The following is a 26,459-nucleotide window of genomic DNA, read 5'->3' on the forward strand; positions in this document are numbered from 1 at the left end:
CCTGATTGGGAGAGGCACAGCTAAACTATTTGCATAATCCTGAAAGGGCCGCACTGAGTGGTTGGGGTATAGAAGCCGAATCTGAAACGGGCTATCTCATTGGTTTAAATTTCCCCGCTTGCCTTGCTTTCCCGTCGCGGCCAGACTTGGCCCTGAGGTCAGTCGGAAGCCTCCGGCTAGTGGCGAGAGAGGACCCAGGTGTCCAGGCCGTGGGCGCTGCAGGGTGAGTGCCGGGCGGCCGGGCGGCCGGGCGGGGGTATGAGGGAGCCAGGTGGGGGGATACTCTTCGCCCCGCCCTGACTCCTCTAGGCTTGCCCATTGGCCTGTCTTAGAAGTTGGAGATAAGCATCTACAAAGGAACTGCGACCCTTGCCACCTGCTTCTCCACCCACCCACTGAGGTCTCCTCCGCCCACCCTGGCCCCCACCCACGCTGCCTTGGGTTAGGAAAAGGGGTCTTCTCAACCGGAGCTTCTGGCATTGGAGTATCTCACTCAGGCCTCTAAGAGCTTAGTCTGCCCCTCTGGAAAGTGGATCACAGGCTTACAGAGGTGTGTGCTGGGATGGACCCTGGGAAACCTATTCACACGGAGGCTTGTTCTTGCAGAGTCGCTCAAAAGCAGGGCCCCAGGGCTCGAAGCAGTTGGGTATGGGTACTGAGAACGAAAGCCCAGAACCGGACTGCCAGAAACAGTTCCAGGCGGCAGTCAGCGTCATTCAGAATCTGCCTAAGAACGGTGAGGGTACAGGGACCCGCATTTAGGGGTCAAGATGACTTGGGTCTGCCTCCTAGGAGGCTCTGATCTCTTAAGTTTCTGCAGATGAGTCCCTGCCTGGGTTTCCCTGGTGGTCCCCCCTGCCTCCTGGTCCTGTCCAGCTGCCCTGGGTGGGAACCCTCAATACTCTGTCCTCTCCAAGGGTGGTTCTCCCCCTCCCCACTCTCTTGGAGCTTGGGGTAATACTCTGCCCTCCACTCCCTAACCCCATGCCCAGGCTCTTACCGCCCCTCCTATGAAGAGATGCTGCGATTCTACAGCTACTACAAGCAGGCTACCATGGGGCCCTGCCTGCTCCCCCGGCCTGGGTTCTGGGACCCCATTGGACGATATAAGTGGTGAGCTCCCCACCAGTTGGGCAAACAAGCCTCAGCTGTCAACCAGCCTCTCATAGCCCTCTGCCCTCAGGGACGCCTGGAACAGCTTGGGCAAGATGAGCAGGGAAGAGGCCATGTCAGCCTACATCACTGAGATGAAGCTGGTGGCACAGAAGGTAGGGAGAGGCTACATCTCCTCTTTGTCCCCAAACTCTAAGCCAGGTGGCCTGCCCCCCACCCTTTCAGTGCTGACCCCCATTATGTTTCCTGTCCATTGACACTGCCACAGGAACTATCATCTTCATGCTCATCAAATCATAGACACTCCCCAACCCCACCTGTCTCTGGTCCCTGACTAGATGGAGGGGGCCCAGCTCAAGGGGAATAGGAAGGCAGGAGGGGCCAGCCCCTCCCCAACAGTTGCCTTCCTCCACAGGTGATCGACACAGTACCCCTGGGTGAGGTGGCAGAGGACATGTTTGGTTACTTCGAGCCCCTGTACCAAGTGATCCCTGATATGCCAAGGCCCCCGGAAACCTTCCTAAAAAGGGTCACAGGTCAGGCCCCTAGGCTGGGAGCTCCACAAGTGCTGAGTGAACTTTCTGAGGTCCAACTAAGGGGGGCTGCTCAGTTGGAGGGGGTCTGGGGGTAGAAGGCTCCAGGTGCCATCCCTGTAAGGCCCCCAGCCAGTGCCCCTGGTGGGGTGGGTCTCAGGCAGAGTTCATGGCTAATGCCGAGCAGGGGTCTGATGTCACTGGAAGGCACCAGCCTCTTCCCAGCCCCACTTCTGGGTGCTGCATCTTGGCAGGCCGGAAAGAGAAGGTACTGAATGGACATGCTGGGGCTGCTGCAGAGCCTCCCTGCCTCCCCAGTGAACCAGCACCCACCAGCCCAGGTCAGTGCCTGGGTAGGAGGGGAAGACAGCCAAACCCAGGCCAGGGGAGGGGGGGACAACCAGGAAGGTGAAGGGGAGAAGGATGGATGCCACGCTGTGCCTGCTACGCCTCCACAGGCACTGAGACCTACTGTCTCCCAAAGGCCAGGAGGCAGGCTCAGGGATTCCTGTTTCGGGGCCTCACTTCTGTGGGCCCATCTGTGCCTCCTGTGGCACAATCTCTAATGTGCCCTGACAGTTGCCTCTGCCCAGTTGCACACCCCTCTCTTCCCTCATACCCTCCCTCTTGCCACTAACCCTACTCACACCCTCCTCAGAGTCCCAGCTACCTAGGGACCTAGACTCTGAGGTTTTCTGCGATTCCCTGGAACAGCTGGAGCCTGAGCTGGTGAGACTCCCCCCATATCCCGTCCCCACCCCACTGCTCCCTGGCTGCTCGACCCCCACCCTGGGATCTCGTGACTCATCTCAGCAGGTTTTGGCAGAGCAGCAGGGAGCCTCCGGAGGAGAGCCTGCCACCGGAAACAGCCCCGTGCCCCCTGCAGAGAAAGGTGAACCCCTGCGTGGCCCTTCACCTCCGTCTCCCCTTCCCCGTGGTTCTGATATCCTAGGCCTTCCCTTGGCTGCCCTCTGGGGTTGGAGGTGAAAGTCCAGTGTTGGGCCCTGGAGACAGCAACCTCTGCCCAGGGAGGGTTCCCAAACAGCCAGGCACAGCCAGGATGGGTAAAGTCCCTGCCTGGTCTCCTGTCCCTGAGGGCCACCAGGAATCTGCCTTGGGCTGGCAGCTGGGATGGGAGTCCTAGCCTGACTCTCTCATCTCCAGCTACATGGCCTTGGGAGTTATCCTCTCTCTGGGCCTCCCATTTGGGACTCTCAAAGGACAAGTTCTGTCCTATCTCCTTCTAGAACTTCCAGTATGCCATGCCACACAAGGGGCACTTTCATACATAATATCTCCCTTATTCCACTAAGCAGCCCTGTGAAGGAGATGACATCTTCCCCTAATTCTCAGATGGTGAAATGAAGCTCAGAAAAATTACTGACTTGCTCAAAGTCCAACAGCTAAGTGGTATAATGTTGGAATTCAGTCCCTGGCAGCCTGTTCCTCAGGCATGTAGGTGGACTTTACAAGAGTTATACTTGGTACAAGAGATTGTGCTCTACTCTTACTCTTCTCTGGACCTGCCACCAACCCCCTGCCCCCAGCTAAGTTGCCTCCTGATTGCCCTTTGCTGTGTGTCTGCTCTGCAGAGGGCAGCCTCCTAGGGCCCCAGGACTTGGACACGTGGCTGGTGGGGACAGTTCGGGCACTGCAGGAGAACATGCAGGATGTCCAGGGGAGACTCCAGAGCCTGGAGAGCGTGAATGACCCACCCAAGCAGGTGAGCCCTGACCAAAGCCCAGGGCAAGCTTGGGGCAGAACGCTGACGGTCTTTATCAAGACCCTCTGACTTCTTCATCAAGTCACTTCTGACTTTGTCCCCACCTCTTCACCTGCCCACATCTCTGCCTTTGCCAGAGAATGGTGTGGCTCCACGCTGCAAGCAGAGAAGTCAGGGGGTCTGAAGTGCTTCCACCCTGGGAGGGTGGGAAGGGCCCTCTTTTCCTGCTCTTACCTTCCTTTGCCTGAAGAGAAGCAGAGCATGACGACTGATTTCAACACTTTGGAAGAGCCAGGATGTGTCTACTCTTTGCATTGTGGCTGGGGTCCCTTTTGCTCCTCTGAATTTCTGTTCCCAGATTTAGAGTTTGCCCCCAAACAATTCGACTCTTGCATCCTTCACTCCCGCCCCGTCTCCTACATCTGCTTGCCCCTTATACCTCTGCTCCTAAACTCCTGCAAAATAAATGACAGCTGCCATTTCTGTAGCCCCAGCTATGTGCCAAACACATTATTTACATCATCTCATTTGATCCACACAACAACCCTGTATGTTTTCTTTTAATATCCCTTTTACAGCTGAGAAACTAAGTCTCTTGAGAGGTTGAGCAATTTACCTGAAGTCATACAACCTGGAAGAACCTCACAGAGCTGTTGTGCGGATTAGATGAGATAATTCAACTAGGTGCTTTTGCAATGCCCAATACACAGGAAAGTCTTCTTGAAGGGGGTTCTGTGTTATTATTACCATTAGGTGATGGAGCTGGGGTGGCCCCAGGTCTGTCTCCCTCCAAAGTTGGCACCCACCATAAACTCTGTGTAGGTCTGTTATTAAGTTAAGCCTGAGTGGTGGGGGCAGGAGAGCGCCGACTTGCTGGATGTGGGGGAGCACCCGGTGACTCCTTGCTGTATTGGCACAGTGGGTGGTGGGAATTTCCTCAAATCTACAGTGGCTCTCTTTCAGCACTCACCCCCATGAGGCTTTCCTTATTTTACCTTTTACTAATTTTATATGTTGAAAATTTCAAAGGTTTCTACCTTAAAATTTTTGGCTTTGCATCTCTAAAAATCAGAACACACTACTACCTAGCCAAAACTACATTTTGTCACACACAATAATTAAATCCTTCATGTCATCAAACACCCGATCCAAACTAAGATCTTCCCAGTTGTCCTGAAGTTGCTTTTTCCAGCTGCCAGTCCAGGAGCACATGCTGCACCTGGTTCCTCTGTCCTTTCAGACTCTTAATCTACGCCAGTCCCTTTTCCTTGCTATTGGCTTACTGAGACTGGGCCAGTGGTCCTATAGCATGCTCACTTTTTGGGTCGGTCTGATTACACCCTCCTCGTGGCTAGTTTACATGACCAGGTTATGTCAGAAGTGACGTTCTTCACATCAGGGGATGCCTATCTGGATGTCCCACTGTTAATGATTCTAGCACGGATGAAGGAGTGAGTCTGTCCTACCATTATAAAGTCATGTTTTCCTCTTGCAGCCAGGGGATGTCTAGTTCCCCATCAGTCCCATTTGCCACACAGTTTTTGACAACAATTGATAGATAATCCTCACCTGGATTAATTATTTAGTGGTTGCAAAAAAAAAAAATGTTGACATTTAAATTCCATTATTCCTTTTACTTTTATTCACTGCCATTTTTCTGTAGCATTTCCATGATCCAGGCACATCTAGGACCTCCCTGAAATACAGTGCCCTTATACCAAGGCAGAATAAACACTTAATCTTTCTCTTCAATTATCTATTTTTAAAGTAAGGAGTTGATTTGCTGTGGTGACAAATTTCCAACTTTCTTTTTGGGTGTCATTATGGAATCATGGATTTGAAAGATTCAGTATTTCAAGCAACTGTAATTTATTTATTTTGATACACAGATTGTCACAACTTTGGTAGCAGAGACCCTTCTAAACTGGGTCTCCTGTTCTTACACCCATTACCTGATTAATCTTTAAAAGCTTCTTTGCTTTCTAGTACAATATGCCCCACATTCACATCTACCTTCCCTGTACCACTCTAAGAAGCCCTGGCTCCTTTAAGCAGAGAATGATATTCAGACTCTAAAAATCTGGGCAACCAGGGTCCTCATTTGAAATGTGTGGCACATCCTTTACAATATGGGGTCTTTGGGCTACACCAACAGGGTCACTGCTTTGTACTTCAGAGGAGAAAGCCTAGAAGCCAGTGCCTCCACCAGCCTCCAACCCTCTTGGCAGCTGGGATTGCCCTGGGACAAGAAGATGTGGGAGGGAGGTGGGGCTCAACTGTCAGGGACACCTTGGGAACCCCAGGATCCCTTCCTTTCTGGTAGTGCTGTTTTGGGGGTATGGTTTTCTCTGTCCCAGTCCTCACAATCTCAGGGAGGCAGACATTCCCACTGAATTCTGGGAACAGGTTTCTCAGGAGGGCCCAGTCTGTGCTGATGCCTGGGCTGACCCCTAAATCCTTTCCTCTTGGCAGCAGAGGCGTCTGCCCAGTGCCCAGCCTTGGCCCCTCCGGCTCTCGGGCCGCACGCTGCTCTTCTTCCTCCTGTGGCCCTTCATCGTCCAGTGGCTCTTCCGACAGTTTCGGACCCAGAAGAGGTGACTGTCTGTGATGGGGATGGGGGGGCTATTCAGCCAACTGAGGAGGCTATGAGTCCCCTGTCCTGCTGTGCCCTGAGCCTTCCTAGGGTTTAGGAAAACAGCATTAACTGCGGTTTCTCCCACCACCCAGTGGTTGCCTTGGCACCCCTCCCCTAATGGGGTGTGGGATAAGACCCCACCCTTCCCTGCAGCTTCACTTGGACGCCCGCTCCCCTAACCCCAGTCTCCCTGGGAAGGCTGCAGGAGTGGTGTCAGTCCCAGGTTCTGGGTGGGCCTGTGACTCGGGGGCGGGGCTGCCCGGGCCCAGGCTCCGCGCTCTTCACCGTCGGGTCACCTGATTCTCCTTCCACCCCAGTCTCTCCCCGTGGAGGCGGTTCTGGGGCCAGCTGGGACTTGGGCCGGGGCCTGGAAGAATGATTGGCTGGGAGGCTGCGGGACGAGGCCCGGAGGCCCGGCCGAGCTGGGGGAAGGTGGGGAGGGCAGGCCCCAGAGGAGGGGAATGAGCTCGGTTTGCTGGCCTCCCTCCCCACCCCCGCCGCACACACTCAGGACGTCTTCACTGAAGATACACTTACCGATGAATGTTTCACTAAATAAAATAAAACCTTACTCCTATGCCGTTCGGGCCCCCATGGGGTAAGGGAAGCCGGATCTGGCGCGCACGGGGGACAGCTCCTTCCCTGCCCCCTCCCCAAAGGCCCGCGGACAGCCGTCGGCCGGGGAGGCCAGAGGTCTGTGTTTGGAGGTAGATTTCCCCTCCTCCCGGGGCAAGTGATGGGAACACAGCGACACACAGACTCGGGTCTGCAGGGGAGGCGGGGGCGGCGGGGAGCGGGGACACCGCGAGCGGGGTGGGGGCCCTCTGCGGCTCCGGGCGGCGAGGCGAAGAGCGCGGCTCCGTCGGGGGGCCCGGCGACTTGAGGGTGGCGGGGAGGAGAGGAACCCGGCGGGGATGGGGCGGCTGCCGCCTTGCTCCTCGCGCTGGGCGTGGCTGGGGGGTTCCCAAGACTCGGGCCACGGAAGTGCCCACGCCCACTTCCCCGTCCTCGGCAGCCCGCTCCCAATGCTCCTCCCCGAGACATCCAAGCTTGGGCTTTCACAGGGAATTTTCTGGAAGGCCGAGACCCAGCGGGAGCTTCGTCCTGCCCCGCCCTGAGGAGTGGGGGGCGGGGACCTGCGCGGGAGCCCCTGTCGGGGTGGGCAGAATCCCTGCTGGGGCAAAGACCTCCGGGAGCGCCGGTTGCTGCAGGCCGCTCGGGCTCCGAACTTACTTTTCTCAGCGCCTGGCAGCTTTGGCCCCATTCTGGTCAGCGCCAGCCCTGTCGTCCCCAGGCTGTAAGCCACGGACCCGTATTAAGCTGGGAACCCGCCGCTCTGAGTGCCTGCTAGTGTTGGTGCCTCAGAGGCCATTGGCCAGAATCCCCATCCGTGGAGGCCGCAGCAGCTTTGAGCCCCCTATAGCTGCCACCACCTGGGATCCTGGACCTTCTTACCCCCTTGGTTTGGAACAGACAGTTTTGAAGGCCCCTCCTTGGAGAACTTTAAACTCCCAAACTCCCTCCGTCAGTCCTCTCACAGCGGGGAGAGTGTCTGCTTTGGAGACACACGGGCCTTGTTACTTCGGGGTCCAGCCCAGGTTAAGCAGAGAGGCTGAATAAATCGCTGTGTTAAAAACGGACATCAGGACAGTGGGACAGGCAACAAAGTGGTGCTGGGGTTGCAGGCCTGGGGGGACACACCTCCACCACTTGCACACACTGGCTGTGACTTGGGCACATTAAGCGTTCTGAGCCTGGATTGCCTTGCTTGTGAAATAAGGATGAAGAGCTCTTCATAATAAATCAGTCCTGGTGTTTAAATGACCAAGACATATAAAATGCCTGGCAGAGGGTTAAAACTCAGCTAATATCAAGGTGCCTGGTCTCTTGTTTGGCAAAATTCTAGAATTCCACAACTTATCAGTCTGGCCACCCTATCCATGACAAATGAACCCATTCAGCTGAGCCCCGTCCAATAAACTGAGGCTGGACTCAGCTGTACCTTCAAATCCCGATTGAGAGTACACAGGAGTCCTCTACAGTCTGAAAATGTGGCAAAAGTTTACAAGTCTCTGAGTCCCAGTCAAGAAATCTGCAAAATTTTTTTACTCAGGGAGTTCTCATTGAGAGCGGCAGCTCTTAGAGGGAGCCTCCTGCAGGACTAATGAAGCACCACAGAGAAGGGCAGGCTTTTCAGATAGACCCGAGTTCTTGAAAGGCCAGGGAAAACAGGCTGGGACAGTTGATTTTAGAACATCCGTATGTGCCCCAGAGGCACTCTTGTTTGCCTCTCCCTTTAGGCATGCTGATCACCACTTCCCCCACAGAACCATTCACAAGTTCCCAGACAAGTGTCTTTGGACATGGTTCTTGCTGTTCATAGAACGCGCGCTTCATGCCACCCTCCCTGAAAATTGTGCATCCTTCAGAGACAGCCGGGATGTCACCTCCCCAAGAAACCTGTCCACAATTCTTAACTCCTAAGCATGTTGGCTCACAAGCTCCTGCAGAGATTTTCTTCTCCTGCCATTTTGGCTCCCTGTGGCTGATGGTCTCTCCACACAATCCATGAACAGCAGAGATAACATTCTATTCATAATGTGCCCTTCTAACAGATGTTTGTTAGATGAAGAAATAAATAAGTGCCTTTTATTAGGTTGAAGCAGTAGGCAATGAAGAGAAACTAAGTCCAGAGTTCTTGAGAAAAAAGGTAATTTTGTGTTTGACAGAAAGAAAAATGGCACGGGGACACAAACACCTTTGCTTCATGCCACTTTGTTGTATTGTTGTATGACCTTGGACAAGTCGTTTCACTTGAGTCTTACAGATTTCTTATCTCTAATAGGGAGTCAATAATTCTACCCAGCTTAACTCACTGGGCTGTGGTGGGGATCAATGGTTCTCTGTGTTAAAAACGTTACACGGTGCAAAACAGTTGGAATGTAAGACACTGCTAATAAGGAAGAAAGGAGGATGGGTCATTGGGTGTGTGGCAAGGAGAAACTGAGATTACACTCAGGTTTTAGGCCCAAGTGATTCGAGCAGAGGGTTTGGGCTATTTCCAGGGCCCTGAGCTGTGGGCAGGAGCTTGGAATACGGGTGATTTTCTCAAGAATATATCGCGCCTTCTTTCCCCATTTATCTACACCACAGTACCGGGCCAAATGCCCCTGCCTCCATTTCTGAGAAAGGCCTCCTCCTCCTCGGGGAAGCCTCTGGCTGTTTCCCTCCCGATGTTGCCCAGAGCCTATCGATAAGGAAGAACCCCTGCTGATGACACCCCCTTCTCTCTTGGCCAGTTAGTGTTGATTATTTAAACTGGTTAATTTCGAACCCTTTCCCAAGCAGAAGGCTCATCAGCTGGCCCAGACTCCCCTGTCCCTTTCTCAGAAAACGTTCCCGGTCAGCTCAGTGGGCTCGAAGCAAAGAAACCAAGTTGACCCCAGGAGGCCATTTTCTTCCAACAGAAGCCGAGGCTCCGGGGCGAGGCTTTCCTGCCCCGGGTCTCGGGGGAACCCTGGGCTCACACCCGACGCTTCCCGGATCCCGGTCCAGGTGAGGGGCTCGGGCAATGCCCACCATTTTGCAGGGTCCTTGGCGCAGCGGCCGCCCTGGAAGATTAGTCTGGGGGTGGGAGTCGCCCTCGGGTCCCAAGGCCAGTCCGAGGGTGGACGTCACCCGGGACTCGAACCTGCCTTCTCATCTTCTGAGGCCTAGTGCGAAGTTGCTGCGCTAGAGCAGTCACACTTTCCCTTTAAGGCGGGACTTTTTATCCTTCATTTGTTTACTTCTTCATGCGCTGTTCTTTTTTTATGAAATATTTTTATAATATTCTCCGCAAATGTCAGTCCCAGGCACTAACCACACAACTTAAAACCATTACTAAAATCTTAAGAATCAAAAGTTATTAGCTGTGGGCCAACATCTCTCTTTATACGATTTAATCCTTTTTTTACACGTTAGGGACTACTTTTTAGGAATAAACCATTTTCGCTTTCGTTAACAAATGTTTATTATCTTCAGAACCCTTACGCTAAGGACAGGTATACGATAATAGCCTTTAAAACGCACCGTTTCATAAAACTGTTCCGTGTGAACCCGTAGAGACCATAGAATCTTCTCGTATTCCTGAAGCAGAATGGTACGGTCCAGAACCCGCCCCATCTTCTCTGCGATTGGTCTTTCTTCCTCGGCAAGGCGTCTGCCTCTTGACCAATGGTCACTCAAATTTCTTTAGTAAGGGATAAGCCATGGAAGGAGGTGTCCTGAAAGACGCTCCCTACACGTTCTGGGATTGGCTACGTCGCACGGCGCGCGAGGACAGCGGGCCTGAAAGATAGGAACTACGACTCCCATCTTCCGGCGATAGGGACTCCGTTACGCATGCGCGTAGGCGGGGCGAACAGGCCTCTATATAAAAGGGGCGCAGAGGGCTGGGAGGCAGCAGTTGGAAGTTGGCAGGTGGAGTGGAAGGTTGGGAGGGGAAGTTGGGGGAGGAGGCGGAAGAGGAGCTGTAGGAAGGGGGAGGGAGGAAGGGAGGGAGGAAAAGAGGAGGCGGAGAACTGAGGAGAGCAGAGCTTCGAGCCAAAGGGGAGATGAGTTTGTCTGTCCTCGGCTGAGGCTCCGGCCGGGCCTAGGGAACTGGGAGTTCGGGTTGGAGCGACACCCGTGGAAGTGGGAGGAGGTGACTCTGGGACTTTAACCCCTTGTGGGCTCTGCGGCAGGGGATTTAACCCTTTGTGGATGCGGCCCCTCGGAGGCAGCGTCATCTGGTAGTTTTAACCCCTTCGGGGCTGGGTTTAACCCGTTGGACTTAATCTCATCGCTTTGCCCACCAACTCCTCGGACGTGGGGGCGCTTCTCCGCCCATTACTGCTGCTGCATCCCCTTGGACCCGCTAAGCTGCCCGCATTGTGGGGGCTTAACCCTTTAGTGACTTGGGTTCCCCGAAATTGCAATTGGAGTTTCCTGACAGGATTGGCGAAAGGCATCGCTGCAAGAATTACAGACCGAAGAGGACTCTATTGGAGAACATTTTTTTTCTTTAAAGAAAAACCTCTCTTTTTCCTTAAGGACTTACAGCCCACAATTTTCAAACTTCGAGAAGAGGACTGTATCAACATGGCCGAGCCACTTCTGTCAGAATATCAGCATAAGCCTCAAACTAGCAACTGTACAGGTGCTGATGCTGTCCACGAAGAACGGAACCCGGATCGCCCCCCAGGAGCGGAGGAACGTGTGCCCGAGGAGGACAGTAGGTGGCAACCGAGAGCGTCCCCCCGATCGGGTGGCGGTCGGGAGCAGGAGGGGGAAGGGACCCTGGAGCGCCAGCCACCACCTCTGCAGACCCAGGTCTGTCCAGAACCTAGTTGTCCGGAAGTGGGTGAGAAGGGCCAGAATGGGGATGACCTGTCCGCTGGTGGAACTCCCCCACCGGCAGCCGGCGGGGAACCGAGGCCCGAGGCCGAGGCGCTCACCCAGCCGTGTCTTGACTCTGAGGCCAACAAGTTGGGGGCTCCTGCCGCAATGGGCGAAGAGGAGTGGGGGCAGCAGCAGAGACAACTTGGCAAGAAAAAGCATAGGAGACGCCCCTCCAAGAAGAAACGGCATTGGAAACCGTACTACAAGCTGACCTGGGAGGAGAAGAAAAAGTTTGACGAGAAACAGAGCCTGCGAGCTTCAAGGATTCGAGCCGAGATGTTTGCCAAGGGCCAGCCAGTCGCGCCCTACAACACCACTCAGTTCCTCATGGATGATCACGACCAGGAGGAGCCAGATCTCAAAACCGGCCTGTACCCAAGGCGGGCCGCCGCCAAATCCGACGACACCAGCGATGAGGACTTTATGGAAGAAGCGGGCGAGGAGGATGGGGGCAGCGACGGGATGGGAGGAGATGGCAGCGAGTTTCTGCAGCGGGACTTCTCGGAGACTTACGAGCGGTACCACGCAGAGAGCTTGCAAAACATGAGCAAGCAGGAGCTCATCAAGGAGTACCTGGAGCTGGAGAAGTGCCTCTCGCGCATGGAGGACGAGAATAACCGGCTGCGGCTGGAAAGCAAGCGACTGGGTGGCGACGACGCGCGTGTGCGGGAGCTGGAGCTGGAGCTGGCCCGGCTGCGCGCCGAGAACCTCCAGCTGCTGACAGAGAACGAACTGCACCGGCAGCAGGAGCGAGCGCCCTTGGCCAAGTTCGGAGACTAGACAAACTTTTGAGGGGGGGGGTGGTAATGGGGACTTTTTACACTGATGGAGAATGTAACATTATATACATCTGTATATAAGACAGTGGTCCTTTTTAATGACACATAATCCTAAAAGAAATCCCCCCTAGCTTTGGTTGATTTGGTAAATTTAGCTATGATGTAGAGCTTGTGTGCTTTTTCCTATTCTTTATGTGAAACTGAAGGGTTGCTTTCTTTGTTTTCCTTTTTAGAAATTTTTTTTATGTGTAAGTAATTTGACCAAGTCATACAATGCATTTTTCTGTTAAAAATTCCCTCCTTAAAGGGAGCTTATAAGATGGCCAAATCTGAGAACCATTAAATTCACTCATAATAAATAATATTTGTAAATGTAAGTTGCAGTGTGATTGCTAGAGCTAATTCAAAACAATACTGATTTATGTGATTGCATTTTGGAGGGTAAAGTCATTAAATTTATCGTTTTCAAAAAAAAAATTTATATGGGTGAATTTTCAATTTGCCGGATTTTTCCCTTGAATAGGTTTCTGTGTGGTACAGTGTACAGTTCAAGCAAAATATGAAGACTCAACTATCTTCAATACTTAATGTTTGCTTGCTTTCTAATGTCTTGGATTTCTTAATGCTGGAGAAATGAACCAGTTTGGGTGTTTCGGGAGCAAAAAGTGGCTACAATCAGAAGATTAAAGTTTTAATTCTATTCAGTAGCCATTCACATCTATTAACAAAAATGTAAACCTAGTTTGGCAGTTAGACGACTGACATGCTCATTTCATTCTCACAAATAAATTTTTAGTGATCCCTCCCCTCTCCCCACTAAGGCTGTAAGGAGTTTCTGGATGCTTGCAAGAAGCTCTTGCATTCTTAATGCAAGCAATGGCTGGATAAACTTGTGGGGCAGCTCTTTATGTAAAGATGTTTGGAGATAGGGAATATTGGATTTATAGAGGAAAATGGCCGGGGCATTCCAAGGACTAGACCTAATTATCCAATATTTAGGTGCTCCCGATACCCCCCACTCCCACTCCGCAAAACAACGACGCTGCCCACCTTTCCAGGAGGATCAAAGGCTGGTGGTTAAGGAGTTAAGTCCTTAGGGGCTGAGGGGAAACCAGCACATTCCCTGTAGACACTACTCTCAAGTCTCCTAGACTGCTGACAGCTGTTTAAGTTCTAGAGTTCTGCTCTTGAAAATGTGGGAAGCCCTGGGAATTAACTGCTGCCCCAAAATCACACTAGTAAGAAATCATGATTGCTCCCTCCTGCCACCATAGTTAACCCAGGCCCATCTCCACCCCTACCCTGTATCAGTATTTCCCTAGGGCCACTGTATTACTCAAATCATGAGCACAAGGGTTCCTCAACTTGGGGCCTTATAAACCATAGGGGGCCTTGGGGTACGTGGACCCCATGAAATTTTATGCAGATTTGTGTTACATGTACATTTTTCTGGGTAGTGGGTTCAAGAGAATGATGAGATTGTCAGACTCCTTGGAAGTTGAGAACCCCTGCAGGGAAAAGAAACCTCCCACTGGGGAGCTTGCTTCTGCAGTTAAATGAAATAGTGGAGATGGGGGGGAATTTCAAGAGTGAAATGCATGTTATGATGCATAAGCAGCATTCACTAATCAGTGAAACAAGTGAAATTATCCTGGTCAAGACTGACTCAGGGCTTTCAAAGCTGGACTGAGCTGGCCCTATCCTGGCAGTCCACTACAGATGATGACTGATCAGTTTTTCATTTGGCCTAAAAATTACATTAAACGTCTATTTTAAAATAGTTTCCTGGTGTTAATTTCCCTTCTATGACGTCATGCTGCTTGGTGGACTGGCAACAACACTGCCCTCTGGCTTTACAGTGCTGAGCAAGAGCTTCACTTTGACTCATGCAACAGCGATAATCTCAGATTCTAGAACCTCTTAAGATGGATTTAAGTAAAACAATCTTGTTTTCCCTAGTTACTAGTCTTGGAAAGACACTGTAAGTGCATTTATCAGAAAAAAAGTTTTACTTTTAGACAAATTCAGTCTTTAAAAATATGCAAATATTTAATTTTCAGTAATTCATAAATTACTAACTTACCTTCAAATACACAACTTTCTGAATTCTCCATTCAAAGACACTGGCATTTTATATTGCATTTCTGTTCTCGGAATGATGAGGTTTGTGTGAAATTTCAGTTTTCTATCAACACTTGCTACTGAAACACTACTCTAGCATATAATTGCTCTCAATTACCTATATTATCAGGGGGTTGTGATGACAAATAGTCCTAAGCCCACTCTAACCTTTCACTAACGTGCTCTCTGCCAAAGGTTTTAACAGCTGCTCAAAAGACCAAGTTTACACATAGGCAATTGATTTGTTCCCTTTTTCATACTGGAGCCTGGTTATCCAGCCAGGGCAAAGTGTTTCCCAAACTTTGAGACAGCTGGCACAATAACTTGATCCTCCTTTGAGTAAGGAAAACTTTCCTTGGGCTAGCCTCTAACATAAAGTAGCCCTCCAGAGACAGTACTCTTTAGATTTCAGTTTGTGGGACAGAAAACCAGGAGTCACAGATGGGTTTAGTTCAGGGTAAAAAAAACAGATGAGGTATCTCTAAAGGAAACATACAAATTAGTCCAGACTAGGAGTCAAAAATCCAGGGTCCTAGTCATAATTTTACCATAAACTAACAGTACAACCCTGGACATATCTCAAACTCTGTGTGCCTCATTCTTCATCAGTAAAATGGGGCCATGACTATTTTACATAATTTGTAAGGACTAAACAAGATAGCATGAAAATGTGCTATACAAATGTCAAGTACCATTTTTAAGACCAGCTGGCAACAAATATTCACAACAGTGTGATGGAAAATTTGGCTAGAGTTAATTAAGATAGTATGTGTGCCTAAGTACACTTGAGTATATGGGTTTTTAAAAAAAAACATATTTTTCACATTTGACAAGATCACCGGAATAAAATTCCTCATTACTATTATTTCTCAAAGTATAAATAATTGATGCTTGAAACAAAGGTAATTTTTAAAAGAAGGAAAATGTTAAAGTCAGGCCCTGCACAGTGGGATCTGCTGACCAAAGGGTAATAGTCCTACTCTGCAAGTGGAACAAAATACACAGAGGCAAAGATTCAATCTTGGGCCAATTTTTTGCCAGTCATCTTTGAATATTGGAAAGCTTACAACCTCAATCCATTTCTTATTGAAAAAACAAAGGCTGGGTTTAGGCAGATCAATAATTTAGCTCTCACAAATCCTCCTGAATAAACTTTTTCTTGGGTGTTAGAGGCAGTTCAATTATGACAAATGATGCAACTACATGGGCAACAGCAAGAATCCTAGTTTACTAATAAACCTTTGCAGACCAACAGAATTCTTTCAAATGGTTGAGCTGCTACAGTAAACTATTGGCAAGTCTTTTGAAATAGCTAGTGTGATCCCTCAATAAAGCTCACAGAGCAATTATATGTGGCTTAAACACTTTTTTTAAGAAAAGCAGAAATTCAGAAGGGAATTGTAAATTCTCACCTGAAATCACATTTTATTTGACACTTCCACTGACTTCGTGTTAAGTGTTAAAAAGCCCTGGGTCTGCAGTGAGCAAAAAGGGTATCCCTGAAGGAAAAATGTAGGGGCTTTAGGCAGCTCCAAGCACAAGAATTTGAGAAACTGATAGCATCACTTGTCCTAGCCTCCAGAGGGTCAGAATAATTTGAAGTTCTGAAACCTGCTTTAAACACAGAATTCTGCATACCTGAAGAACTCCAGTACAACTTTTAGGCACAGGCAGAAGCCCAGACTGCAGGATGGAGGGGAATATGTCTGAGAAGTCGGTTCTCTCTCTAGTTATAATTACTAAGTGTACTTAATAAATAGCAAACATTTTAACAACTTAAAAGGAGAAAAGACAGAAGATGATGGGGAGAGCCAGACATAGAGTGTAAAAAACTGATTAACTGTAGAAACCAAATGGTTCAGAAGCAAGCATCTTCATCATAAAGAGGACAGCTGTAAAGAATCCATTCCTCCCTCTATCAAGGAATCCTGCTCACACATGGCCACAGGTCGCCAGGAGTAAGCCACCAGGCAAATGCACATGTCGAGGACATCACTGTAACAACTTCTTGGTACCCAGGAAAACTGACCCTCCTTCAGCTTATCTGGATAGCCAACCTTTATGCTGCCATGGGCAACAAAGGCCACAGTTAGGTAAGGCAGGCCTCCCAACTGCCCCAAATAACCTTTGAAGCATTAAGTTCTAAAGTTCCCAAATAATGAAGTTACAGCAAGTAAATGTTTACATAGCTTTCAAAGTGATTACTCTTCAAGGTATTTATGAGGGAGGCAGCACTGATACCACTTCAAATTAGGAAACTGAGGTATATAGGGTTTGACCAATTTGTCAAAAACTACAAAGCAACTCATGTGAAAGGAGAGAGCTGAGGAAGTTGAAGGTCTGGATGAACATTAGATGAACAACAGACTCAGCAACAAAATGCCAGCCTGGTCTCCTCCTCAGATTTGGTCTCTAGCCAAGCCTATCAAGTCACTGGCAGCGCACACACAAATAGAACTTGGAGTTCCTAACTTCCAGTCCTGAGTTTTGCTCAGTTCATAACCAAGGGACCCCTCATAAATTAGTTATATTCCAAACTTTTCTTATCAAGGAATGGTTATGGTCAACCCTTAAAGATAAGTTTTCAACTGTACAAATAACCAGTTTCTGCACTTGGTACAGTGTTCTTCACTTGATAGCATCCAGAGGCTTAACTAGATTACTTCACAATGGAGCCACAAGAGGCTAGGATCCTCCTCCATTAAATTCTTGACAGAAGAACCACACAGTACTTTCAGCTCCTGTGACTATTTAACTTAACTGCTACCAAGTAGTTTCCCAACTCACATATTGACCTGTAGATCAGTGTAAAATGAAAACAACATAAGCCAAAAGCCAACCTACAGTACAAATCAAGTGTACTGAAGCTTCTTTTTAGGTGTAAGTGGTTCAAATTCTGGATTAAGAACCCAAGTCAATGGTGATCATATTTTTGCAACCTAGTTCTAAGACTTTCTCCAAGAATATCTGGGGGTAGGAGAAAACAGTTCAAGCTATGGAATTGTTACTCTTACAACTTAAAAAATACACATATATTAATAGGAGAAACAGGATTTTGGTTCTGAAGAACCTTTTAAGGTTCTTGCTACTAAGGCCAAAGGCTTCAGAATGATCTACGTATAACTGGCAGAGATTTACTGCAAGTTACGCTCAAAGATAAAGTTCATTGCCTACGTACTCGAGTCTACCTAGGCATAACTTTACCTCACATTTTTGGCAACAAAATTATTCAGATATCCCTGAGCTATAAATCTCTCTGAATTTAGATTCTGAACAGTAGGAAACAAGATAGTTTAATTTGCAATTCAGGAAAATAATTTCACATCAAACTTCAATCCTTAAGAAGCTGCTACAGCTATAATGTTTATTTTTTTTCAAAGTATGTCTTCCTAACCCACCAAAGGCCACATATGTGATGTAGCTCAAAACCAATTTCTATTTTGGTAGCATCTAGGACCTACAGAAATGATTTTCAATTAATTACAATTTCAAAATTGAGGTTCCTTAGTAACAATACCCAGTGGCAAAACAACACCCCACCACCACCATTTTGTTTACTTTGTGGGAGAAAAGTTTTCAAACTGGAAAGAATTTGTAGTTTTATGAAGATTAACATTGGAATTCTCTAGGACAGCAACCATTTCTCCACAAGTTTTGGTAAAGGTTATAGCTCAGATTTCAAAGTGCAAACAGATGTTCCTGGAGCATCCGAAATGGGCCACTCCACTTTTATTCCTAGAGCCGTCGCGACTCTTATGTGCCCCAACCCCACAAAGGGCAAAACCCATCCCCTTTTAGTGTACAAGTGCAAGAGCACACTTTCGGAGTTTCCCAAAATGACCGGCAACGTACGAACCCGGGTCGTTCCTAGAATCGGGGCTGGTCAGGAGAAATCTTGAGGGAAGGGGCGCCCAAAGATTTCCAAGCACTGGGATCGTGAAGGTTTCCACGTGCTCCTATCTAGGGAGAATCGGTGGCTGCTACAATAGGAAGAAGGCTGCTCCTTTCCGTGGCCCTGGCCGCGTAATGGCTTTGGCGTACGGTGGGGGGATGGCGGGTGCACCGGGGTCCCCGCCCTCGGAGCCTTCAGCTGACTGCCACGCTAGAGGAACGTGCGGCTGGAGCTGCGGCCTCCACCCTCCCCGGCGCCAGTCTTTAGAACCTGGCGTCGCCCCCACCTCGCCCGTCGAAGTGGGTGTCCCGCCACGCTGGGCCTCACCGCCATACCCAGGCCGCATGGGGTAGGGAAAGAACTTCGCAAATCTCGGCTTCAGAGTCTGCGTCCCCGTGGAAAGAGCAGAGGAGAGCCGTTTCACCCGATCTCATACCAACTGGGGTATTGGGAAACAAGCGGTAATTGCCTAAGAACCCCGAGCTCTGAGAGGTGAGGCTGCGGGGACGCCGGGACGGTTTGAGGACCGGGCCCGGTCGGGAAGACTCCAAACTTCACCCCTCCCAGGTCCCCGGTCCCACTCCCCGCCGCCTCCTGGGGCTGCCACTTCAGGCAGCCCACTCGGCCCGGCCTGTCCCCGCGCCCGGACCACCCCCCATGGGGTGCTCTCACTGCGCAGCGAGTCCCTCCGCTGCTTCCTCCCAGCCCAAAATGGCGGCGGCGGCCACCGATCCTTCTCGTCGCCCTTCTCTAGGGGCGAGGATCCCTCCGCGCCCACAGCCCCGCCCCTGGCACCCGGATCTGTTTTCTGCTCAGTGAAGATTAACTCCAGCAATGAACTCTTTAATTGAGCTCGGAAGAGGCGGATCCAGTTGTGCTTCTTCACAGCTAATCGTTGATGAAAGTGGAAATATTGGCAGACAAACTGGCCAATCAAAACAGGCCTCGGTGAACGCGGACGCCGCTCGCGCAAGGGTAGACGGGTTTTGGAGTCCTCGCTGTGGCTGTTGACGTGACAGTATCTTGATCCGCCTTTCTAAGCAATCCCCAGCAGGCCCCGCGCTGCCAGCCTGTCCCCTCCCCGCAACTTCAGTGCTTGAGCGGCTTGACTAGAGCTGCTACAACGCAACGAGAGGTAGAATAGAAGCGTTGGGATTGCACAGACAGGCGGTCGCACAGAAAGACACACAGACATAGTCGTGTGTCAAATAGGTCAGTTATGCCCTTGCAGAATCTTCCCGGACCATTTCCCCTCACTAAGAAGTCCATTCTTATCCCAGTTGGGTTTCCCTCCCAGCTGCGTGTAGTGCAAAAATTCCTTTTCCTTCCTCTGTTTCCCCCTCCTGAGAGGAAGGAGGGAGGGAGGCAGGCCAGGTCTGTAGATGAAAAGGCCTCAGGCCCAGCGCGGGCCCCAGCCGTGTTTCTTGAAGCATTGACTTCTGGAGCCCGGCCTGGGAAGGAGGTGGCTGGGGTGGGGGTGGGGGTGGGGGGACAGTGAAGACTGGGGGCGCTGGAGGCAGAGGGGAAACGACCCATCCCAAGCCTGCTACATATTTTCTTGGAGCCCCTGACCCACTCGACACGCAGCCTCTCCCGGTCATTGCTGGAGAGGTCATATTCTCCTCCCTGGTAGTCTCTCTTCTGGTTGTTGGGGGAAACAAAGCATATGCCTCACTTCCTAACAGTGAGCCTGGGCCTCAGTGACTTCCCAGAGAAGTCATAGGATGTAAACCCTGGCCTGCGGCTTGAGGAGCAGAACAGGGAAGATGACCTCTTAATCCCCATTTGGCCCCTTGCTGGCTGGAGGTGTGAAAGCCAGGGTGTGGGGGCAGCCTTCAAGGCCTTCATTTGAAAATGAGGGTGTGCAGGTTTGGTGCTACAAAATGGCCGCTGCTGCCTTGGTTAAAAAAAAATTCTTCTTCAGGACTTAGGTTGCTTGTTATTTAAAGCAGGTGTCATTAGTTAAAGGCAACTGCTGAAAGATTTGGAACAGAGGAACGTGGCTACTCTGAACCAGACCACTGTGATATAGAGTCACCAGCAGCCCTGGAGGAGGCTAAGGTAAGCCCCACACTGCCAGACACCTGAGTGCCCTGAACATGGATCCTGCCAACTAGGATCCTAGCATCTTGTTTCAGATGTGTCGGCATATTTAGAAAATCAGTATTTTTGAATGAGTCCTTACTCAATATGCCAGATGCTACATCTGTGCCATCTCATGACAGCCTAGTAGTCCTTCAAGGTGGGAATTATTATTTCCACTTCAAAGAAACTAAGGTTCTAAGAGCTGAAATACTTTTTCTAGTCTCATGCAGCCAGCAAGCAGAAGACCTAGGGTTTAAACTTAAAAAACCCTGCCTTGCATTTTGTCCTGGCTGAGAACCAAGTCTAATGCAAGGAAAAGAGTTTGAGCAATTGGTTCATAATTTAGGATGGAGGTGGAGAGTACAGTATCACCCAGGAGAGAGGGGAGAGACAGATTGTATCAGGCCCTCTGATATGGCAACAGGAGCCCAAACCTTCCCAGCCCATGTTCTCACCTTGTCCATTCTTCTCACCCAGTCTCCAGCTTCCTGCATGGGAAGAAGGAACTTAGCTCCTCTGACCCACTCTACCTAGCCACCGGATTTATTTATGACATGTCAGGCTAGAAAGTTTAGAGAAGGCAAATTACTCACCCAGAGCACACAGCTTGCCTGCAATAGTGGTAACTGTGGTAGAGGAACAAGTTTTCAGGAGAAGGTGGCGCTTGGGGCTGTGGGGCAGGTCTGGATAGGTCAAGAGAAAAGAGCACTGGGGGCATTTACTGAAGGCTGAGAGTAGGTGGATGATTGGGCCACCCTGCCTCAGAGTTCCCAGTTCTCTTGATTGATGATTTCCTTACAGGTGAAGTAATAATACCACGCAACAAACAACACTTGCACTTCCAACACACCCCATCCCAAATTATGAAGAGAACTTCACAATCTCCAAAACACACATAACACACCTCTAGCTCTTTCAGGCTGCATGTATTCCCCAATACATGCCCTATGCTTGCATGGACCTGTGCTCAGATGTCTCTGAACCTGTTCTTTATAATAAAACAACATGTGAATGGTAGTGGTTATTATTAGAATTTCCTAAACCACAAACTTAGAGCAGTTCATTCCCCATCCCCCACATGCAGTATTCCCACCCTTAACCATGGGCAGAGATAAACAGATGCCCTGAACACACACTCTCTTGACAGAGTCCTTTCCGCCTCTAAAATAAGTTCAAGAATTCTCTTGTCTGCAGCCTGAAGGTTGACCCTTCCTCTTCCTAATTAGGACCTCCTTTCTGCCCCTCATGTTGAAGAGTGATACCAATTTCTGCCTGGACTAAATACATTCCATCTTCTTCACCCTAGAATGACAAAAAGGAGTTTAGTTTTCCAATTTTATGTCATTTAACATATATTTATTGAGCACTTACCTTGGGCTGTGCATGGAGACCCAGTGTGAACTGAACAGACAAGATACATTCTTACAGGAAGAACCAGATGGTAAGTGGTAATGTGCTAAGTACTACATGGGACATTAACTGTGTCACATGATAGGGAGTCTCTGGGAAGGGAATCTGGGGGCTCCTCTAGATAGGATGGCCAGGGAATGCCTTTCTGAATGAGTGACATTGGAGCTAAGCCTTAAAGGATGAAAAACAGTCAGCTATGCAAATAGTTGGAAGGATCAGCTACATTATTTGTGGAGCTCAGTGCAAAGGGCTCTTTGCTCAAAAATTACTAAGTTCGAGACAACAGCAGAGCATTAAGCAAAGTTTGGGGCCTGAGCAGCTGCATAAGTGGCTTACCCGTGAAGCCAGCTCTGTCTGAAAGATAAGCTTTCTAGGAAGAGGGAAGAACAAAGTTCTGTTTGGGTTTCTCATCAAGCAAATGCATCAGGAACCACTTTCCACCTGTTTTCTCCTCCTCTTCCTTCATTCATTCAAAGACTATTGAACCCTGTACCAGTATTGTTGTAGACATTGAAATTACAGAGTGAATACACAGGCAAAATTCCTGCTCTCACCATGAGTTTGCTGGGGGAGGGTTGGGGGACAAACAGTAGACAGGTAAGCCCATAAACAAACAAATGGTTGCAAAAGGATGAGAGGCTAGAGAGGGACCAAGTTAGCTGTGTGGACAGGGAAGAATTCTTCCACCAGCTGGCTGTGATCCATCCTCCACTGTCCTCTCTCTTTAGACCTCAGGTGCTCCTGGGAGCATGGCAACACCCCCGGAGGCTCACAACCCTCGCTGTTCCCTGCCCCTGACACCCAGGATGGAAAGCCACTCAGAGGAGGATGATCCAACCTGGGCTGGCAGTGGCCTGGACTGGAACAGTAGGGGTCCCAGGACCCAGAGCCCAGGGAGCTGCTCAGTGGAAGCTGTGCTGGGTCGTAAGAAGCACCGGCGGCGGCCTTCTAGGCGCAAGCGGGACTGGTGACCCTACCTGGAGCTGAGCTGGGCTGAGAAGCAACAATGGGATGAGAGGCAGAGCCAGAGGGCCTCACAGGTCCGTGAGGAGATGTTTGCTAAAGGCCAGCCCGTGGCACCCTACAACACCACCCAGTTCCTGATGAATGACCGGGATCCCGAGGAGCCCAACCTGGATGTGCCCCATGGCGCCTCCCACCCAGGCTCCAGTGGGGAGAGTGAGGCTGATGACAGCGACGGGCAAGGCCGAGCTCATGGTGAGTTCCAACAGAGGGATTTCTCTGAGGCCTATGAGCGCTACCACACAGAGAGCCTGCAGGGCCGCAGCAAGCAGGAGCTGGTGCAAGACTACCTGGCTCTGGAGCAGCGGCTGTCACAGGCTGAGGAGGAGACAAGGAGGCTGCAGCAGCTGCAGGGGTGCAGGAGCCAGCAGCCCTGTTGCCAGGTAGAGAAACTGGCTGCTGAGGTAGAGAGGCTCCGGACTGAGAACCAGCGGCTTCGGCAGGAGAAGGAGATGTGGAACCGCGAGGGCAGCTGCCAGGGTGGGGTGCTGGGCACCTAGGGGTGCCCCCCATCCAGGTTGACCAAGGGAGAAGGTTCCATTTCATACATGTTCAGACCAGCGAAGTCTCAAGGAGGCAGGTGGCAGATGAAAACCAACCTCAGGACTCCTGAGCCCCTGAGAACAGCTAAAATAGGTTCAGACTTCCACTTTGTCATTTCTGCAATTTGTTCTTTGACACGATCTTATTTTTCCCAAAGAAATTAAATGGTTTTGATGAGATCAAATGCGAGTGGCTAGGATTAATGTCACTAGGCCTGCTCTGAGAATCAATGCACATTCATTCCAGAGAGCTCTGAGACTGGGGTTCTAGTTCCCCCTTGCCCCAAGTGTGGGAGGACAGCAAACCTCTGGATCCAGGACCCAGCAAGGTCTTCAGGATGCTTGAATTCTACTCCATGTGTCCGGGAACAATCTGACTGCTCTGAAAGTTCTATAGATAGGGATGCAGAGGTGAGAGGGGGCTCAGTTAGGAGCCACAGTGTTGAGCCAGAACTTGACTTAAGATTTCTGATGGCTGTGAGGAGCTGGGACCTTCCCCTGGAGGACAGAGGGTTGGGACTTTTGGAGAAGGCCCAAGTCCGAGGCTCCTTCAGGGTTTGTTCCCAGGCTCCCTGTATTCTCCCTATCCTCCCCACAGTTCAGAAAACCTGGCTAAATGAGGTCTGGGTGCTTCATGGGCAGGTTAGTTGGCCCTTTTCCCCCTTAACTTACAGTAAGCACTCAGGGGAAGTTTTCTCCTGATCGAAGAAAATCTGAAAATAGAGGAGGGGTGGGCAGTGAATCTATACTTAGCAGAGCTGGTGGCCTGGCTTTCTGGTGCCCACCGTGCATCATCTGGTACATCCTGCTTCTCTTAGCCTAATCACCTGTGTGATTGACTTCCTCCGAGGTGAGCCCCTCACCTGTCTGCATAATAGAGAGCTGAGTCGGCCAGGCTGATGCAGATACCACCAACATGCTAGCAGTCTCGGCTCTGAAATGCGCTTACACCCCCCGCCATAGTCACACCCTTCTGCATCACTGTTCTGTTCTTGCTGGCTGCAGAGTGTCAGGCTGTGGTGGTGGAGGGGAAGTTAGTGAACTCGCCAGTGAGCCCAGGTTGGCTCTGCCCTGTGCTAGGGGAGGGGTGAAGGCCTGGCCGGCCCAGCCTAGCTTCCCCTACAGGAAGGCTCATCTTGACGGAGCACCTTGGGCAAGAGAAGGGCTCAGGCCTGGAAGCTGCTGGGATGGAAATGTTGATGAACACTGTGTATTGCCAGGACAACTTGCATTTTCGCCCCGCCACACCCAGACCTCCCCAGCGCCTTCTACAATGAATCAAGGCAAGAACAGATTCTAGGAAGGGATGGGTTTCAGTAGAGAGATCCAGGAACCCTGGTTGAGGGCTCTAGCCCCCTGCCCTTTGATCCTGGACAGCTCTGTCAGGAAGGGCTAGAGGACTGCAGACCCCATTTTGCAGATGGGAAACCCAAGGCTCAGAGAGGAAGTGGCTTTCCGGATTCCAGGAAAGCTAGCCTGAGGCCTGCCTTCTGTGGGGTACAAGCCAGGGACCCAAGGGCCCTTGGGCCAGGCTCAGCAGCTGCTGCATTCCTCAGCCTGGAGGGAGAGAGGAAGGCCAGAGGGGAAGGCCGGGAAAGGTTGTTTACCCAGACACAGTGACACGTATGTGTGTGTGTGTGTGTCCTAGAGAGAAGCTGGAGTGTAGGGGGAGGGGTGTGGACACACACACACACACACACACACATACACACACACACACACACACACACACACACACAGAGTGGCTGAAGGGCTCTTGGTCAAGTGGGTTAAGGAGAAGGGTGCGAGGTGGGAACGTGTCAAGGGGCTGAGAGGGACCAGTGAAGGGGAGTCAGGTGTCCCTCCCTCCTCTCATCTGGTTCCCTGACTTCAGTGCCCCCAACACCAGGGTGGAATAGGGGTACTTCAGGGCCCAGTACTGGAGAGAGCCGGCTCAGCTCCCGGTGGTGGCCAGGTGCCGGTTCATTTTGCTTCTCTCCTTTTTGCTCTGGCTGCCTGGTCCTGAGGCCTGGGCTTCTCTCTGCCTTACCACAGGGACAGAAGTTCCAATTTACAGTCCCCCCACTACAGAAACCCCACCCTCAGCTGGAGGGACAGTCGGGCTTAGACACACCCCTCTCTCCTGCCCAGGCCTTTCCAGACCAGATGCCCAGGGCCTTATTCCCCTCATGCCCTTCTGCTTTCCAGGACCTTTTTGGTTACCTGGGCTGGGGAGGGAGCCCCCAAGAAGCAGATATTTCACAGCAGTGACTGCTAAAGCTTCCTACCAGCACTGCTACCCTGGCCTGGGAGCCTCCCTTCTTCATCAACAACTCCTTCACCCCCAGTGGAAGCTCCTATATCTAGTAGACAGACCCTGCCTGCAGTGGGGTCAGGGAATGAGAGGTGGAGAGGTGGACAGAGGAGTAGAGGGGGCAGGAGGTGTCTGCCACGAGTGTGAAAGGGGTCTGAGGTGGTAGGAGGGAATGGGATGGCCAGGCCCCATTGCCTCTGTTGGGCACAGACAAGGATGGCACTGGCCCTTTAAGTGGGGGTGCCAGTTAATGCCCTCCCCCAGCTAACCAATTCATGGGCACACTGAGCATGTGCAGGAGCTGTACAAGCAGAGGGGAGGGAAGTGTGGGAATAGATTCCAGAGGGAACTCCTCACCCCCCAACTTCCTGTAGCTGCCCCCACTCTCCTTCCTGGGTCTGACAAAGGAGCCCCTGGTGCCCACCCAGTCCCTCCCCCATCCCAGCCCCTAGTGGGTGGGGTCCTCTGAGGGTGCTGGGGCCTCATAGGGGTGGTGGGCAGGCCCTATCTGCCCTGGAAGTCTCCGGCAGCCTCCCGCTGTTGCCTGGAGGTGGCACACACTCAGCCCAGAGCCAGGCTCACATCCCTGGTGTGGGTGTTGGATGGTGGGTAACCTTACTGCCACTCACCATGTTTTATTTCATTCCATTGGTGCCAATGTTTTTAAAAGAAGCATCTACCACCAATGATGCTCTACTCTGAAAATTAAAAACAGCTAAAAAATGAGGTCCCTGCGCCACTGCTGGAGCTTCCAGTTTAGAGTCTCAGAGGAAGCAAACAGCTGAGAGGCTGAAGGCACCTGCCCCACTCCCTCTCCTACTTCTCCTTTGTTCCTCTAAAGCGCAGTGGCTCCCCAAGTCCACAAGGGTCAAGTTCTATCTCCTCAACC

At 50.8% G+C, this 26,459-nt stretch overlaps 3 protein-coding genes across 12 annotated transcripts; all 3 read left to right on the forward strand.

Moving 5' to 3' along the window:
* On the forward strand, positions 1-6,583 carry ACBD4 (acyl-CoA binding domain containing 4). 10 transcript variants are annotated; one of them, XM_036996846.2, is made up of 11 exons: positions 7-223; positions 607-736; positions 993-1,113; positions 1,184-1,268; positions 1,529-1,649; positions 1,901-1,987; positions 2,305-2,375; positions 2,460-2,538; positions 3,239-3,369; positions 5,845-5,963; positions 6,322-6,583. In XM_036996846.2, the coding sequence occupies exons 2-11, from the start codon at positions 649-651 to the stop codon at positions 6,467-6,469; spliced, it is 1,050 nt and encodes a 349-aa protein (XP_036852741.1). In that variant the 5' UTR covers positions 7-223; positions 607-648; the 3' UTR covers positions 6,470-6,583. The 10 variants fall into 10 exon arrangements, with proteins under 10 accessions (XP_036852743.1, XP_036852741.1, XP_017526481.1 ...); XM_036996845.2 differs by having other exon boundaries at positions 30-223; positions 5,842-5,963; XM_017670991.3 differs by having other exon boundaries at positions 35-223; positions 2,463-2,538; positions 5,842-5,963.
* Positions 6,584-10,456: 3,873 nt separating this feature from the next.
* On the forward strand, positions 10,457-12,581 carry HEXIM1 (HEXIM P-TEFb complex subunit 1). The gene has a single exon (XM_017670986.3). It carries the CDS (start codon positions 11,126-11,128, stop codon positions 12,203-12,205), a length of 1,080 nt encoding a protein of 359 aa, XP_017526475.3. The 5' UTR covers positions 10,457-11,125; the 3' UTR covers positions 12,206-12,581.
* Positions 12,582-18,351: 5,770 nt separating this feature from the next.
* Positions 18,352-23,479, forward strand: HEXIM2 (HEXIM P-TEFb complex subunit 2). The gene is given in 3 exon segments (XM_073232902.1): positions 18,352-18,516; positions 20,180-20,278; positions 22,441-23,479. Coding segments are annotated over 3 exon segments (1,059 nt in total). The 3' UTR covers positions 23,236-23,479.
* The last annotated feature ends 2,980 nt before the right edge of the window (positions 23,480-26,459 follow it).

This window comes from Manis javanica, chromosome 4 (assembly GCF_040802235.1).
Source record: "Manis javanica isolate MJ-LG chromosome 4, MJ_LKY, whole genome shotgun sequence".
Classification (NCBI taxonomy): domain Eukaryota; kingdom Metazoa; phylum Chordata; class Mammalia; order Pholidota; family Manidae; genus Manis; species Manis javanica.